The following is an 18371-nucleotide window of genomic DNA, read 5'->3' on the forward strand; positions in this document are numbered from 1 at the left end:
ACATTTGCTGCATTTGATCAAATAGCAGGAAGATACTTTGGCTGCCAGTCACTGCATCCTTTTTCTCAGTCTCCCCTTTGAACATGCAGTGTCTACTAGTCTATCTTCAGTGACATAGCAACAGGAAAAGAGGACGTGCATTCAGATATGATGAGCTGATTACCTGGCAATAAGCCCCTACATTTTACTGGCAATCTTTCTGGGAAAGTTTCAGAACATAGGAAATGTAAGGATTTGTTTGTCTCAAATACAACAAATTTGGACTTTAATAACTGCCTCCTATCTCACTAAGTAGCCTGTTCTAGAGCAGAATGGTGTGACCTGGGCTAAGATAGGAACATGGAACAGAAGTAGGCCATTCAGCCCTGAGCCTGTTCCTACTTTCAATGAGATTGTCGCTGATCTGTGGCGTAACTCCATATACCTGCCCTTGGTTCATATCCGTTAATACCTTTGTTTAAAAAAAATTATCTCAGATTTAAAATTAACAACTGATGCAGCCTCATTTATGGAAGAGAGGTCCAAACATTTACCACCCTTCACAAATTGGAATTCATTCCTAACATCTCTCCTGAATAGGCCAAACCTAATTATAGTGAGATATCCTTTGGATTACGAATTGAAAGCACACAGTACAATTTACCTGTATCAATCGTTGAAATGACATTCATTCAGTGCTCCTGGTTATACCTCACTGTGAAGAAATGTTGAGGAAAACATCTGGGGATGTGGTAAAATAATCAGGAGATTAGATGAACCCCTATAATGTTAGGGGATCTCAAGGATATCATGGACTGCAAAGGTTTCTTTCTTTTAAAAGACGTCTTCCTTCCGTTGAGAGTTCAGGAACTAGAAAGGTATCATTCCACATTCTAACATTCACTTAAATCATGCCTCAACTGTATGATTCTGCCCTCCCTCCATAACCCTGATATTGTTCATCTCAGACTTGAAAATGCGTAATTTACCCAGCAGTCATTGCCTTTTGAACAATATTTCCAATGCTTTTTGCTTGATGAACTGCTTATTGATATCCCTGTTGTGGATTCTCTTACCAGAGGAAATAATTTCTCATCACTTGCCTTCTTGAATTCCTCTGTCATATTAAAAACCTCAATTAGGTCACCCTCAATTTTCTAAACTCCAGAGTCCACTCTCTCAGTCTGTACTCAATTACTCAAAGTGTCTGTGTCATGAACATCAAGGAAGTGCACAATCACCTTGTGAAAGCCCTGCAAACTACTATACTCATTTATTGAGGCATGTACAAGTTAATAGCCATTCTGGAGAGATACCGGAGGCTCACTACTAATTATGAAGCTTCTGAAACTCCAGTCTGGAGTCAGGAGGGAGGGAACAAAATTAGCTGTGGATGAGGGAAGAAATGAGAAGAAATTGGACTGGAGGGAAATAATTTAAGTAAGACAACTTTATTAAAAAAAATGCAAGCATGTGTAATAAAAATCACATTAGCAGCTTTACGGAGCTACGTGTTTGAGTAATCCAATTTGAAAATGAGCTGGACTGGTGGAAAAAATGACTAACCTGTTCTTTTGCTAACTTTTTATCTGCTGTCATCATGGTCTCATCCCACTGAAGAATAAACTCAGTTCAGGAAATTAAAAAAAAATTAAAAAGACAAGAAAGAATTGAACACATTTCAGAAATTCAGGACCTTTGGGGTCATTCACTACAAGTGATACAGTCAACTGTAAGAATATGAGGAACTGGCATTTGGCCCTTCAAATCTGCTTTGTAGTTCTGTATAAGCATGGCTGATCTTTTTGGAGCATGGTTACCGTTCCCACTGTGATAGATTGAGTTTGGCCAGAAATGGCTAGCACTTATTTGGAAGTAGGTAGTTCAAACCATGAGAATTTCTAACTGATTAATAATTCGGACATAGAACAGTTTGTGGTTTAGTGCTACGAACTTGCTATGAGAACAGAGCAATTGGAAATCAAAATACTACGGATGCTGGAAATCTGAAACAAAGGCAAAAAAAGTGAAAAATCTCAGTAGTTCAGGTGGCAATTATACAAAGAAACAAGATGACCTGAAATTGTAACCATTGGCCTGCAGAGCTTTACTCAAATTTTGGCAACGGGCCATATACCCACCTTATTCAATGCTTTGACTGATAAAATTCCATTTAGCACAGTTTTAAAATGTTCAATTCATCCAGTCTGAAGGGATTTTTTTGAAGCAAAGAATTCCTGAATTCCACAACCCTTTGCATGATGAAAAATGTTCTGATATCAACTCCTGAAGAGTATGTTACTACTCTCTTCTAGATTCCCCCCACTAGAGGAAATATCAGTTGTTTAATCATCTTCAACATCTCAAATATGTCATCCTTTAATATTTGAGGGAATAGTGAGTACAACGTTTCAGCAGAATTTAAGCCTTGTAGTCCATTTTCATTCCAGTGAGTCTACGCTGTTCTCCTTCAAGGATAGTGTACCATTCCTGAGAACGTGTGCCTAGAACTGGACACAATATTCCCAATGTAGCCTAAACTCACAATGATGGCAATGTGAGGGTAAAGCTGTGACCTAATGAGTGAGCAGGGTTGAGTTGTAGAAGGTAAATGATATCTTTTGTCCAGAGTATGACATATGTAGAGTAGTTTCAACTGCTCATGGCATATTACCGTCAATTAATTTAATCCGTCTTGCGTGCAGCGAGTGGTTTCTTTGCCTTTAGATGTACATGCCCTGTGTGTGTGTGTGTGTGTGTGTGTTGTGATGATGCTGTGGCTTTAAGAGGTATGTCTTGTCCTGATTTCTTTTAAAGAGAGATAGGGGGACAGGTGGAAAACAGTCTGTGAGAAGATAAACAACTTGTGAGGGCTAGGGTTCTTTTTAAAGTTGAAACAATAGAAGCAGCCTGAGTGAGTGTGGTCGTCGATCCAGAATTTTTAGTTAGCTTTCAGCAATTGCTGTTGTAGGCTTGAAGAAGCAGAAACTATTATTTCCCTCTCTTGATTACAGCCAAAACTGGGAGTTGTCTTCCTCGGCTGCTAGACCATATGTGAGACAAAATCTGCTTTTCTGAATTTGCCTTTTTGCTACAGGGTATATTTATGGGATGTTACTGTACTGTATCTATTATTCTGTTAAGTTTTCTAATAGAGTTAAGTTATTCCAAGTTCTTCCCTTTGTTGTATTTTAACTGTAGTGGTTGAATAAATTATGTTTTGCTTAAAGTAAAGCAGTTTGACCAATTGAATTACATCTGGAACGCAGCACTTCACATTTGCCTTGAAGATAAAAAAAAGTTAAGATCTAGGCCACCTTCAAATGTTTTGAGGGTGTCTGGGCTGGTCCATGTCAAGTATATGTGAACAATCCCAGCTTGAGATGGGAGACAGTGGGAAACAACAACTGCTCCTTTTTTCACCTTAAAGAGGAAAAGACAAAGGGTCAGTGAGTCAGATGGGGACTCTCGGAGGTTAACCCCTAAATTGTCAACATGCCTTTTCTCCATGATGTACTGAAACACCTGCTTTGTAAATATTCAACATTTTACATTGTTAAGATTTCAACATTTCTTCTTTTTTAAAATTGTCCCACCCAGATTATTGTCTATCGCCAATCTCACTCAGAAACCATCAGCAGTCCTTGTGGTGTTCTAGGATTTTGAAATAATTGGAAGAATAGAGGTGTATATCAGAAATTGCTGGATGATTTCAGCAAGTCTGGCAGCATCAGTAGGGAGAAAGCTTTTTGAGGTAAAAACAATGACTGCAGATACTGAAAACCAAATACTGGATTAGTGGTGCTGGAAGAGCACAGCAGTTCAGGCAGCATGCAACGAGCAGCGAAATCGACGTTTCGGGCAAAAGCCCTTCAGGGCTTTTGCCCGAAACGTCGATTTCGCTGCTCGTTGCATGCTGCCTGAACTGCTGTGCTCTTCCAGCACCACTAATCCAGCAGAAAGCTTTTTGAGTAGAGTGACCCTTCTACTGAACACAGGTCACTGGATCTGAAACGTTAGCTCTGCTTTTGATTTCATTTCATTTATTTTTTGCCACATGTATCTAAGTACACAGATGCTGAGTTTTTCCAGCAACCTCTGCTTTGCTTCAGATCTCCAGCATCTACAGTTCGGTTTTATTTTAGAGATGCATCTCACACCAGGATAATATGTGCCTCAAAAGTGATGCTGTTCCCTTTATTATGTTGCCCTTTATTATTTCATTAATGTGGAAGTTTAAATTTGGGAGGTGCTGTTAACTTTCTACTTCCTTGCAGTGCAATTTGATTGCTCTGACTCTGTGTGTGCTTTGTTTGCAGGTCGGTCCATCAGTGGCTGAACCGAGTCCAGTCATTCCTGTACTGCAGCGAGAACGGGTACTGGGGCACCTTCCTTGAGAGTCAGAAGAGCTGCGTGTGCCACACAGTAGCCAACGTGTGCCAGCGGCCCATCCCCTGCAACATCGGCAGCAACAGCAGCTGCGCCATGTGCAGCCTGGCCAACATCTCCTTGTGCGGCTCCTGCAACCGAGGCTTCAAGCTGTACCGGGGCCGCTGCGAGCCCCAGAACGTGGACTCGGAACGCAGCGAGCAGTTTGTCAGCTTCGAGACTGAGCTGGACTTCCACGACCTGGAGCTGAATTACCTCCTGGCGAAGAAGGACTCCAGGCTGTCCATCCAGACCATGTTCATCAGCAACGAAATCCGCCTGGACACCTTTTTCGACCCCCGATGGCGGAAGCGGATGTCGCTGACCCTCAAGAGCAACAAGAACCGGGTGGACTTTATCCACATGGTGGTAGGCCTCTCCATGAAGATCTGCCAGATGAGGAACAGCAGCCTCGAGCCGGTGTTTTTTGTTTACATTAACCCCTTCAGCGGCAGTCACTCCGAGGGCTGGAGCACGCCCATTGGCGAGCACGGCTACCCAAGCTGGGAGAAGACAAGACTGCACGACTCACCCTGCTACAACTGGACCCTGCTGCTGGGCAACAGGTGGAAGACGGTCTTCGAGACCGTGCACGTCTACCTGCGCAGCCGCTCCAAGCTGCCAGCCTCCCTACGCAACGTGACGGCCCAGGGCCCCGTGGACCTCTCGGACCCCAGCAAGCGGCAGATCTACATCAAGATCTCGGACGTACAAGTGTACGGCTACAGCCTGCGCTTCAACACTGACCTGCTGCGCAGCGCGGTCCAACAGGTCAACCAGTCGTATGCACAGGGCACGCAGTTCCACTCCTCCTCCTCGGTCATGCTGCTGCTGCTGGACATCCGGGAGCGCATCAACCGGTTGGCACCCCCGGTGGCCGCGGGCAAAGCGCCCCTAGACCTCTTCTCCTGTATGCTGAAGCACCGTCTCAAGCTCAATAGCAGTGAGGTCATGCGTGTCAACCATGCCCTGGACATGTACAACTCTGAAATTCTAAAACAGGCAGATCTGCTGACGACAAAACTTTGTTGACTTTTTCCACACTACCCCCCACCCTGCCACACACAAGGGATTTGTTGAGATGTACAGTTGCAAAAAAAAGCAAAGCAACACCCACACACACACACACACACACACACACATAAGACACACACGCACAACACACACACATGCATGCAGATACACACATTCACAGACACACATGCACCACATTCACAGACACATCACAGACACACCACACGTACACCCCACAGAGCGGTTTCTTTACCAAACACGGGGAATCCGCAAGGTCTCTCAGCAAATCGATTTGTCCAAGCATGTTTTATTATCTCTTCAGACAAGGACACCTTTTTAGTTCCCACTTTAAGCCAACAAAAATGGGGGAGGCCTTTCAGGACCTGGGGAAGTGGTCAGGAATATTCGTTGTGAACTACTGCCATTCCAATATATTGTTAACATTCTTATGATTTCCACAGGTGCACATGCTAGCTGGTACCTAGCGTGAATTTGTACAGAAAATTTAACAGAGAAGAAAAACAATATGTTCCACTTCGGCAAGTGGAATATAAATAAGGCATTTAAAACAAAAAGATAAGGTTTAAGGGATATTGAAATGTTAAGTATGAGCACATGTGGAGCTATATGTTGGGAAAATAGCAGGTTTCTGATCTGGTGGGGGTGTGGGTGGTTGTGTGGGCAGAATTAAGGTGGATTTCATTAAGCCTATTGGTCATGTCCCACAGCACAGTATGGCCTTTATGGCAACACCTAGTCCTAGGGGTGCCACAACATACCACCTAATATGTATCACACCAATCTCACAGCATGCGGTTGGACAATTGTCCTCTTGAGAGGGGGTCTGCAAGCATCTAATTAAATGCCGACCACAAATTCAGATTTGATTGGACCCCCCCAGTAGGTCTTACACACTGATGGCCACAGTGGGTTCAATATTGCAGCCAGAGAGCAGTGCAGTGAAAGTTACCCTTTCCAACACGCATTTAGGTCACAAATCAGACTCTGTCTCCAATGGTACAGCCTCAGCATTGGTTAATAATCAAACAGTCGGCACTTCAGCAGAAACCTAATTGGGAAAAACTTAAGGGGGCCACAGGGTCAGCTGGTAAATTGAGAAATAAAGTTTCATAATTTGACAATGTTTACCCCTCACTGTTTGATTAATGATTCACAGATGTTTAATGGCTGTCCGCTGACTTAATAATTCAACATGAACATCTTTCTCTTCATCATCAGTATAAAACACTGGGAATGAGAGGATGGTGTTTTATTTATTCTCAGTAAAAAAGAGAAAATGCTAAAAATCCAGACTGTACCAGGCAGCATCAGAAGAAAAGAACATCCAGTCGTTGTGTGGGAGATTCTTCCTCATATCATGATATACTTAATATGACTCTGTCAAATGTTGACTGACTCATGCACTTCCATTGTTTTCTTTATATTTTTGACTTCAGATTTCCGTTATTTTTCTTTTGGCAATTATTTTATATGTAGCATTTTTGTTTTTCTTTCATGATTCCCGTTTCTGTGCAAGGGAATCTTATTTTGGCTACAGTTTGTTCAAATTCTTCCATTAGTGCCATTCTGTGGTGAGAGATCCTCCTATTTCATTTTTTTTCCCCTTTCTGATATTGCCTTGATATTGGAACCTTTGGAGATAATAAACTTTATCACATGTACATAGTCAGACTCTCATGTCCAGGCAGGTTTGGAGCAGAGAAACGTGAGTGGTCAGAGTGAAGTAGTCAAATAATTTCCTCACACAACATTGCCCCTCTCACTGAATATCAAATGCTTTCAGAAATTGGAATTGTGAGGAATTACATTTGAGGTGTTTCTATGACTCTAGAGCCTGTAGTACATTAGATAATGAATCCATATTTTGTCCCCCATATTCATGGGTTTTACATGACAAAATAATTAATCACAATTGATTACATACAACACTGACCCTCTCTTCAGTTTAGTTTATATGCCTTGGTCAGCCCACGTTGATTTTGAGAGTCTCCGAAATTTAAAAGCAAGCAGCCACCAGTTGTGACTCTAATACTCTGGTTCTGGCTCCCATTTCAATTCTCATTATTAGCTGACATTGCATTTCATAATTCTGCCAATCCTTTGCACTTGTTAAATGCAAAAGCTCCTTGTGTGCAGATTGTGACAGATCCTTTTATCATGTTCTTTGAGAAATTCAAAAAAAGTAAAAGCTGAACATTTACTTATCTAATTCTCATTCCCATTCCCTTCAGATGAAAGTGTCCTTACTCTAGATTTCAGTGTTTCCTGCCCTTCCTGCATTCACACAATAATAGCTACAGTTTCGACAACAAAGTCTGCTTTCCTCAGATGATAAGAGGGAAAGGCTGTGTGCCAGGTTCAAACACAGATTAGGGTATTATAGCTCACTGGGTTTAGAAGGAGGAAATGGTTCCCAATCACCACCCATTCCAATCATTGGATTTGTATGTTGTTCACAAGGTTGGGGAAGTCATGTAGTCAAACAGTACAGAAACAGACCTTTTGGTCCAATTTGTCCACGGTAACCATGTTCCCAGACTAAACTATTGCCTGTGTTTGGCCCATATCCCTCGAAACCTTTGCTATTCATGTATTGATCCAAATTGCTTTTAAATGTTATAACTGTACATCCACCACTTTCTCTGGCAAAGCATTCCACAAATGATTCACTGTATAAAAAAGGTTGCCTCTTTTTCAAATCTTTCTCCTCTCATCTTAAAAATGTGCCACCTAGTTTTGAACGCCCCAACCCAGAGAAAAGACCATTGCTTTTCATCTTATCTATGCCCCTCATGCTTTTATAAATCTCTGTAAGGTAACCTCCTAAGCTCCAGTGAAAGAAGTCCCAGCCTATTTTTATAACTCAAACTCTCCATTCCCAGCAACATCCTGGTTAATCTTTCCCGAACTTTCTCCAATTTAATAGTGTCTTTCGTATAACAGGGTGACCAGAACTACATACTGTACTCCAGAAGAAGCCTCATCAATATGACCTCAACATGACCTCCCAATTCCTATAGACAAAGTTATTAGCTTTGATGATCGATTTTCTTTCCCTGATTTCCAATCTTTCCCCAAGTTGGAAAACTTGACCTTTGTCAGAGTGTTGCAGAGGGTTATAGAATTCTATCACACTCTCCCCACCCTGCCATATAACTTCCTGATGTGACTCAGTAACTTTGGTCATGTAAATAATGCTGAGATCTGCCTGCTTTGGTAGCTTTTTCATTCGTTTATGCTTATTGGTGATTGGACATTGGTGATTAATAAGAACAAATGAGTTAACAGACATAAATAGTGCACATATAAGAACACCATGAACCTGATGTTTTATCTGTCATTGTGTGAATCACACTTAACTGTGGTGTGGAGGACCGGTGTTAGACTGGGGTGGACAAAGTTAAAAATCACACAACACCAGGTTATAGTCCAACAGGTTTATTTGGAAGTACAAGCTTTCGGAGCATTGCTCCTTCATCAGGTAGCTGCCTGATGAAAAAGCAGCACTCCAAAAGCTTGAAATTCCAAATAAACCTGTTGGACTATAACCTGGTGTTGTGTGATTTTTAACTTTGTCTATATTGAACTAAAGTGACTTCATTTGGTCTAAGTGGAGAAGTACACTTCATGATTTAACCAGAAATGAGATGGAAGGAGGAGAATCACAAGATGAAGTTTCATTCTACATTTTGTCAAAAGAAACTTGACCCATTTTTCCACCTATTCCTTCAGGGAGATTGTTTTCCTGAGCACCGAGATTTCAAATTCTGAACTTGAAGACCCTTTAGACCCATGTCCATTCTGTGGGAAGTTGAGGAATTCTTCCTGAAGTCACTGTTGAGAATTATGTTTGCAATTTGATCATCTTCCACTGGTTACTCTGAGCAGAGTATGTAAACATTTATAATTTGAAATTACTTCAATGTGCATGTTCATTTTTTGAGAGCTGCTCAACATAAACACGAACAACGTGAGAGGCAGCTTTGGAGGTGCAGGGGATTTCCTTTAAGTCTGGTCATGTTGATTATCTCTCTAACAACTTGAAGTTTCCATCTCCAAGACACGGTGACAAAGTACGCATTGTATTATAATTTAATTATTTTCTAATTAATCTGACCAACCATGTATGTTAGTGCAGTTCGTTCCAAATATACCTTTGAGTGATCGAATCAGCGTAGCCTTAACAGAAAAATCAGTGCAAATTGGCACCTATACAGTATAATATTTAAACTTACGTATGGACCATAGGCACTTGATAGTATAGAATTTGAATATTACTGAAAGGAGAGAATATTACCAAAATCTGCTGTCTTGCATTCATCAGGGCAAATGTGAGAATGCCAAATTTCAAATGAATGCAACAGTTTATACTATGGAAGTAAAGGGTGCTGATTACTTAGCAAGTTGACTCTGATATTCTTTAGTCAGTCATGGTTTGTGGGCATTGCTAGAAAGGCCAGCATTTATTGTTTTCCCCGTAATTGTCATTGAATTGAATAGAGCTGAAAACTGTGTTGCTGGAAAAGCGCAGCAGGTCAGGCAGCATCCAAGGAGCAGGAGTATCAACATTTCGGGCATAAGCCCTTCTTCAAGATTCCTGAAGAAGGGCTTATGCCTGAAACATCAATTCTCCTGCTCATTGGATGCTGCCTGACCTGCTGCGCTTTTCCAGCAACACATTTTTCAGCTCCGATCTCCAGCATCTGCAGTCCTCACTTTCTCCTCATTGAATTGAATAGCTTGCTTGGCCAATTTTAGAGGGCATTTAAGAGCCACATAAATTACCATGGATTTGGAGTCACATCTCAGCCAAACTGTGTAAGATTTCCTTCCAAAAGGACATTTGTGAACCAGATGAACCAACAAACTGATGAAAACTCAGTGTAGGAACAAATTAGTACAGATGCTGGGATCTGTACTGAAAACTGAAGAGTTTTCTGAGAAAGAGTCATCTAGACTCGAAATGTTAGCCTGCTCTCTCTCTCTCCATGGATGCTCTCTGACCCATTGTGATCTCCAGCATTTGTTTTCAGCGAAGAAGACTCAACTTGGCTCAAAGCCACAGCTCTGTTACTCTTTCCACTGATGCTACCAGACCTGCTGAGTATTTCCAGCACTTCCTGCTTTTCTTTCAGAATCGTGAATCAAGTTTGGGTACAACTTCTTCATTCACATCGCTGTGCAGCAATGGCTCAGTTGATAGCAAACATGCCTATGGATAGGGGTCAGTTGTTCAAATCTCGTTCCAGATACTGAGACATAAAATCTAGACTGATTACCCTAGTGCAGCACTAACGGAGAGTTGCACTGTTATTATTCATTCATTCATGAATTTAACCATCACTGACAAGGCCAGCAATCATTCTTGCAATGGCCTTTTAGATGAAACATTAAACCAAGACCTCCATCGGTCTGGTGAATCTACCAGTTCTTGAGCCATGTTTTCAAAGAAGAGGAGGAAAGTTATTTCGGCTATTCTGGCTACTGTTAATACTTTAAAGAACATCACTGAAGAAATGATTATTTAATCATCATCGCAATCCTGTTTGTGAGAGCTTGGTATTTACAAATTGATCACCACCGTCCCCCCATATCAGTAATTACACTTGAGAAAATACTTAATTGGCTATAAAGCAATTCAGGATATCACAGAGTAGTGGAAACGACTATATAAATGCAGTATTTTCTTTCTGCGATTGGAAGTATTTCTAAGCTGCCGATTTATAGTGGCAAAAATGTTTGCCCTGATTACAGCGAAGGTACGGCATGTATTTGCTACACTGCGGTTCTGCTTCAGTCGATAATAATTTTATGTGATCACTTTTAGTTTTACTAAAAGCAGGCTCTATCCTTGTTAAATTATTGATGGTGTGTCCCCTGCTAATTATGCATGCAAGCAATTGAAGCACTCGACTGGAAGCTAATTATCACTTAAAAACCATACATAATAAAAGGAGTAACAAGATATTGCAGTTAATCACTGCATTATTTGAAATGATATGTGCTGCTTTTATCTAAAATAGTGCTGATAATCAAGGTTTGAAACTGCCAATCTGTAAGAGAAAATTAAACGAGTGTCAAGGGATATTTTGTACACAATTCAAGCTGAGAAGTTTTGGGTGCTTTGTAACTTTTCATTATCAAAGGTTTAATGCTTTATCTGAAGGTATCATCCAACTCCAGAGAAAAGTATATGTATGTCTGATGGTGTCATTCACACCTCCTGACTTTGTGGTGTTACTTCAACTGAAATGCTTCTGGTAACACTTTCCAAAGTGTGGCCAATATGAAAGCTGTCATCACAATTGAACATCTCTTCCTGTAGAAGTGATGTTCCTTGTCTTGAGATGCTTCTGTTGTCATCTTGTAAACCCTCCCTTTACTCCAGCCTTTGTAACTAAAAGCAAGCGATCTGACACAACAACTGTTAACACCTGAATATAATGGATAGCTTTATTGTTCTTGTTGTGGAAGATGGGCTTGAATTTACAAGGCAACAACACTTTCAAGGACTTTAGAGAGGAAAAGGAGTTGAGAAATTGGGTGCTAGCTTTCAAGGGTGGAGGGAAATAGGAGTTTAATTAAAGAGAGGTCACCATACTGTATCCCTCACAACTGTGAGGTAATTTATAAACTGCTGGACGCATTCTAACCAGCACCAAGCTACTCCTTTGCTTGGAGCCCTATATTGACTCCCAATTAATCAACACCTTGATTTGAAGATTCTCAACTGTTATTTCCAAATCCTTGAATGAACTTGACTCCCCCTTGCACTGATGCTCTTCCAGAATCTCAATCCTCATGAGACTTCTGTAATTGCATCAAGTCTAGTCTCTTCAGCATTCCATATTTATTGTTCCACTGTTGGCCTTCAGCTGCCAAGGCTTAATTCTCTGGAATTATCTCTCTAAATCTCTCCACCTCTTTCTCTGTCTTTTGTCACTGATAGTGCTCCTTAACATCTACCTGTGTGATCAAGCCCTTGCTTATTTGGCACAGTTTCACTCAGTGTCATTTACTTTTGTTTGATAATGCTTATTAGATATTTTACAATGTATCATAGAGTCATAGAGTTGTATAGCATGGAAACAGACTGTTCAGTCCAACTTGTCCATACCGACCAGCTATCTGAAACTAATCTAATCCCATTTGCCAGCATTTGGCCCATATCCTTCTAAACCCTTCCTACTAATAAACACATCATTTTAAACATTAAGTATGCCACATAAATGGAAGTTGTTTTCTCCTCTGTAATGACTGCTCAGAATCAGACTGAGAGTAGTTAGTTTGTTCACAACCTACTCAACCAACATCGCAATTCCTGACGTGACTGGACAAAGAATGCGGTCTGCATTCCGTGGTTGTTTGAAATTTCTACACAAAATTCTCTTACTATTATTCTTAAAGGGAAAACAGTACAACTTGCATACTCCAAGACAACAACCGGTGTTCAAATTTCTCCTGTCATATGAATGGAAATTGTGTCCGTTCCAGCAGGTACCCTTCTCTTTTTGAAACGAGGTTTCTTCTGTCTCTGAGATTTTGCTTGCATTTCTAAATCTCCCATCAACATAGTCTGAATAGAATTGTGATTCTAAATGATTGTTGAATCTCTTCCTTATAAGAATTAATCTTGTGAGCCATTTGAAATGGATTATTCATTGAAAAGTCCAGTTTCTCAAAAGCTAAAGCTGTTCAGCTGAAGCCATTGTGGATGTAGCAGCCCACCTTACTGTCATTGCTGTACAGTGAAAGAAGCACCACATAGAAATTGTCACAGAGATGGTCCAAAGCAGCCGGGAGAAGATTGCAGATGCTTGCCACCTCTGGCTTTTGTTTCAATTTCTCAATAATTGAATTTGTTCCAGAGACAAGTCATCCAGCCCATGTGACCCTATTGGTGTTTGTTCTGAAAGAGGCTCCTCCCATCCCCTTAGAGCTCATTTATAAACCCATTCTATCCCTTTCTCCCTCATGTTGACCTAGTTTCCTCTTGAATGTATCTATGCCATTCTACCTTGTGGTAGTGTATTCCACTGCTGCTCACTGTCTTTAGTTAAAGAACAAGCTTCTGAAATACTGAAGAAGGGTCACTGGACCCGAAACATTAACTCTGCTTTCTGTCCATGGACACCAATGGACCTGCTGAGTTTTTCTGGCAATTTTTTTTTTTGTTTCTGAATTCACCATTTGGATTTCTTTGTGACCAAATTATTTTGATGGCCTAAACATAAAGCCTGCTCCCAATGCCATCCTGTCACTTGAACAATGAGGCCACGCAAGGTCTCATCATTATTCAGCAAGTTAATGTTCATTGAATTGAAACATTGAGTGGATGATCTCTGAGCTTAAAGGAGAGCTTTCCAAAATCACAGGATCTCTCACCATTTAAGTATATTTAAAAAGCCTTCTATGAAACAAAAGCTATATTATGGCTGTTTTCTTTTGTTGTCAAGCTTTCAGCAAAATAATTATCAAAAACAAACTTGAGTTTGTTGTTTAACCCTGGACTATGTCTAGACAGATAGCAAGAATGCAGCTGTTAATGTCAACATTACAGCACATTCACTATGAGTACTGCATGTGTTGTGATTTACGGTCAAATTGATAACCTTGAAATTCAAGAGCTACTCATGGCATCCCTCAGGGTTACCAAATGGAAAATTGGCAGAGGCAGGTACTCCAGCTCAATATCGTGCATAGCTTGTTAAACTGTACATCAGCAAGCTTTGCTGCACTGATTGCTTAACTCTTCATTATAATTTCATGGTTGACCTGCCCAACAGTGTAGGTGATGGTAGATATACAGCCTGTCCTGGAACAGAGATGATGAGGAATAAGAGGGAGGAAACAATACAAAATTAAACTAGTGTTTACAACTCATTGACCACACATTAATAAAAATCCTGCTCCATTCAACCTCTGCAATTTAACATAAGCATCCATTTCCCCCGGACACTCCCTCCCACCCCAGATTTTCTACTTTACTGTTCATTAAATCTGTAACTGGACAAAAATAATTTGGAGAGAAATAAAAACGTGTCCTGAATAAATCAGTGATTTGGTTTTTTTTTGGATAACAGGATTAAAGAGCTTTCGAATGTCTTGGACCTGGTATATGACATCACTGGATATCATTTAACCTGTTTTGAATACAAACAAAAACTGCCTGTGGATGTTGTCTGTCCGTCAACTTGCCTTTTTAATTCTTATCCTGTGGAGGTGTGACGTGTTTGTATCTTTTAATGTAGCAAACTTGAGACTTTCCACAGTGCTGTTAATATGTGAAAAAAAAGAAAATGGCAACAATTAAGATGTGTATGCTTCAATAAACTGTTTTCTAATAGCTGGCAGTCTGTTACAGTGTACGTACTAAATATATAGAGAGTGACCTCTCATTATGTCACGGCAGTATCAGAACAGTAAGCACTAAATAAAAGAGAAAGAGTATTTATTAATTCTTTCGCTGATGCGTTGTGTTTATCCAAGAATTTGTTTCATTCAAACTTTTAGGAGGCAGATGGCGATTGTTTGAGCTTCCACATAACAATTCACCATCACTACGGTTTACCAAAGGTATGGTTCAGTTCACGTTGTAGAGAGACCGCAAGCCATTATATCCTGGTTTATGGACTACCCAAAGTCCTCAATCGGCTGACTGGCCGCAGATGTAAGCCTTCAGGTATCTGTTGATTTTTAACTTCGGATCTTTCTGGAAGTATTGCAATAGCTTAGTCACAAGTGAATATAAACAATTTTAAGTACTCTTCTTAACTCTTTCTACTTCACATTGGTGGATCACTGTGGCTCTGTATTAGTGAGGGCCACACAGTCTTCAACAATTGTCCCCCTTCCCATTTCCGTGTTCTCTGAACTGTAACCTCTTGCATTACTTCTGGTGTGTGCATTCAGTGTTGATGTTATACCACTTTTAGATTTGCTTCCCCTCTGAATCAATAAAATTTGACCAATTGGCTACAGACCAGAGATTTTGAGAGTTTTAACCACTTTGATATATTAGGACAAACAAACTGAAGAATGTGAATGTTTATTTCTAACTCAGATTAACACTGCTTGTATTTTTCTCCTTTTTTAAACACCATACATTCAACTATGCTAGTGTTTTGTATTAGGCTATTTTTGGTCTCAATATGTTGCCATAGAATAAAGAACAAAGAAAATTTACAGCCCAGGAACAGGCCCTTTGGCCCTCCAAGCCTGAGCCAATCCAAATCTACTGTCTAAACCTGTCACCCAATTCCTAAGCATCTGTATCCCTCTGCTCCCCACCTTCTCGTGCATCTGCCCAGATGCATCTTAAATGAACCTACCATGCCTGCCTCTACCACCTCTGCTGGCAGTTCGTTCCAAATGCCCACCACCCTCTGTGTGAAGTACTTGCCTCATGTTTCCCCCTTAAACTTTTCACCTCTCACCTTAAAAGCGTGACCTCTCATTATTGAATCCTTCACCCTGGGAAAAAGCTTATCTCTATCTACCCTGTCTATACCCTTCACGATTTTGTAAACCTCAATCAGGTCCCCCCTCAATCTCCTTTTTTCTAATGAAAACAAACCTAACCTACTCAACCTCTCTTCATAGTTAGCACCTTCCATACCAGGCAACATCCTCATAAACCTTCTCTGCACCTTCTCTGAAGCATCCACATCCTTTTGGTCATGTGGCGACCAGAACTGTACACAGTATTCTAAATGTGGCCGAACCAATGTCTTGTACAATTTTAACATGACCTGCCAGCTCTTATACTCAATACACGGTCTGATATAGGCAAGCATACCATATGCCTTCTTGACCACTCTATCCACCTGTGCAGCCACCTTCAGCGTACAATGTGCCTGCACTCCCATATCTCTCTGCTCATCAACTTTTCCCAAGGGTCTTCCTTTTACTGTATAATTCACTCTAGAATATCACCACAGTCTACTAAGGTAGGGTTAGAATTATTAACTTTTATTTACAAATGTAGCTAACAGTGACAACAGATCCTGACTTTGCTGCAAGAGATAGTCATTGCATCATGTGACACTATATCACTTCCTAAGATATATCATCTATTGTTTGTATATACATTTACCTCCAAGTTTCCAACTGTACCTGTATATTACCTCTTATTAAATTAAAGCCATAGAAGAGCATTTTTGAAGATCAAAATAGGAATGAGTCATAGAACACAGTCAGCTGTTGGCTAAAGAAATTAACGTAAAGCAGACCTCCTAAAAAATTGACTAAAGCAACGTACTTTGTCCATGGCAATATTTAAGTGCCATTTTTATAACACACTTTGCAGCCAATAAGTAAATGATGCTGAAGAATGGGATCTGCTGGGGTCTTCACCTTTCACTTCCCTTGCTTACAGAGAGTATCAGAGAGACTTACTAATTTGGAATGAGAGATGAAGTCTTTAACAAAGTATTATTTGCCCCACAGTGCCTGAAAGGATGATGAAAGCAGATCTAATAGAAACATTCAAAGGAGAATTTGATGAATGCTTAAAGGGACAAAACAATTGGATCAGAATGACTCCTCTAATTAGTTCAAACTTTAAGATTGAGAACTAATTACATGTTCTTTGCTTCGGCTATGTCTGCGTACCTCACCTACACCTGCGTAGGTTTCCTGATGTGAAAGGCACTCTCAGGACCAGCCCTAGAGTTCACCTTTCCAGAAAACACTTCAATGTCCCATGCAGGATCAAGGATTCCATTAACTTTCAGAGGGTCAATGAACATGTACCAACACAAGTCGTGAAGACATGAAACAAAAAGGCGAGTCGAAACAAAATAATTCTTGATAACTGCAACCTTTATGATTTTATCCAAAACGATGGCCCTGATGGACACTGTCTGAAAGAAAACAGTATCAGCAGGTTAGATACAAGTCTACGTCTGATGGTTAGAATAAACACTGAGAGTCAAATCATCCTGTTTGACAAATTCTTACAGTCCCGCCAAAGCATTTCTCTAAATATTAAAGTGTTCAGGTGAAAGGGGTAACTGTTGCTTAAACTGGCTGCAGTTGTCTCTGGGACAGGCCTGGGGCCCATTGAATTCCATCCCAACTGTCCATGTAGCTAATCCTTTTAAGAAAATGAATTCAAACTGCTGAGAATGCACCACTGCCGGTAGGTATCTCAAAGGGCCCTGATGCTTTCACAACAATGTGTTTCTGTTTTGTTTTCTTTGATTGTCCTAATAATATTTGAACTGGAAGTATACAATGAGATATCTTTGTCAACTGTGACCTTTTAAAAGTAGATCCCATGACTGTGTCATCCTGTTTGCAATTGGAGCCACAGAATAGAATCCAAATACAAACTGTAAATGCAAAATCATGTGGAAAGGAGCAATTCTGTGAGCTTTACATGTGCTTTTGTCGATAATATTTCAGTGTAAAATGCTGTTATTCAAACAACTTGACAAATTGATAAGAGGACTCAAGAAATTAGAACAAAGAAGCATTTATTTCCAAGCATATACAAGGAGAGTCTCTCTTATAATCATGAAATATAAAACCGATTCTGCTGGGTTACAATCACCACCAAACTTTAAACAAGACATTATAACATACATATTACATTGTCTACTGCTTTACAACAGTTTTTGTAGGCATCGCCATTATTAAACATGAGCTATTTTACTGATCATACAGCTCCTACACTCTTACCTTTGCACATCTATGTTTCTCATCTGCTTTTATAATATGACTGAAAATTTAACCCTTAATCAACTGAAATCTAAGTCAATCCCTTTTGATACCATGATGAACATGCTGTCTTAGAACTATATCTCAGTGCAACACTGAAAAAATTCAATAGATAAAATTTTGCAAAAGCTGACAAATGGGCAGAAAATGTCAGACACATTAAGCCTTCAGGGTGGGAGAGGATGTTTAAAAGATAACTCTTTTCT

General features: G+C 40.3%; 1 protein-coding gene across 6 annotated transcripts in view; it reads left to right on the forward strand.

Moving 5' to 3' along the window:
- Positions 1–8910, forward strand: part of brinp1 (bone morphogenetic protein/retinoic acid inducible neural-specific 1) — a 364641-nt gene extending 355731 nt beyond the window's left edge. For all 6 annotated transcript variants that reach the window (XM_072566438.1, XM_072566439.1, XM_072566440.1 and 3 more), the window contains one exon: positions 4299–8910. In XM_072566438.1, coding sequence (XP_072422539.1) covers positions 4299–5439 — 1141 coding nt within the window. In that variant the 3' untranslated portion in view covers positions 5440–8910. The remainder of the gene's footprint in view (positions 1–4298) is intronic.
- The last annotated feature ends 9461 nt before the right edge of the window (positions 8911–18371 follow it).

Source organism: Chiloscyllium punctatum, chromosome 49 (genome assembly GCF_047496795.1).
Source record: "Chiloscyllium punctatum isolate Juve2018m chromosome 49, sChiPun1.3, whole genome shotgun sequence".
NCBI lineage: Eukaryota > Metazoa > Chordata > Chondrichthyes > Orectolobiformes > Hemiscylliidae > Chiloscyllium > Chiloscyllium punctatum.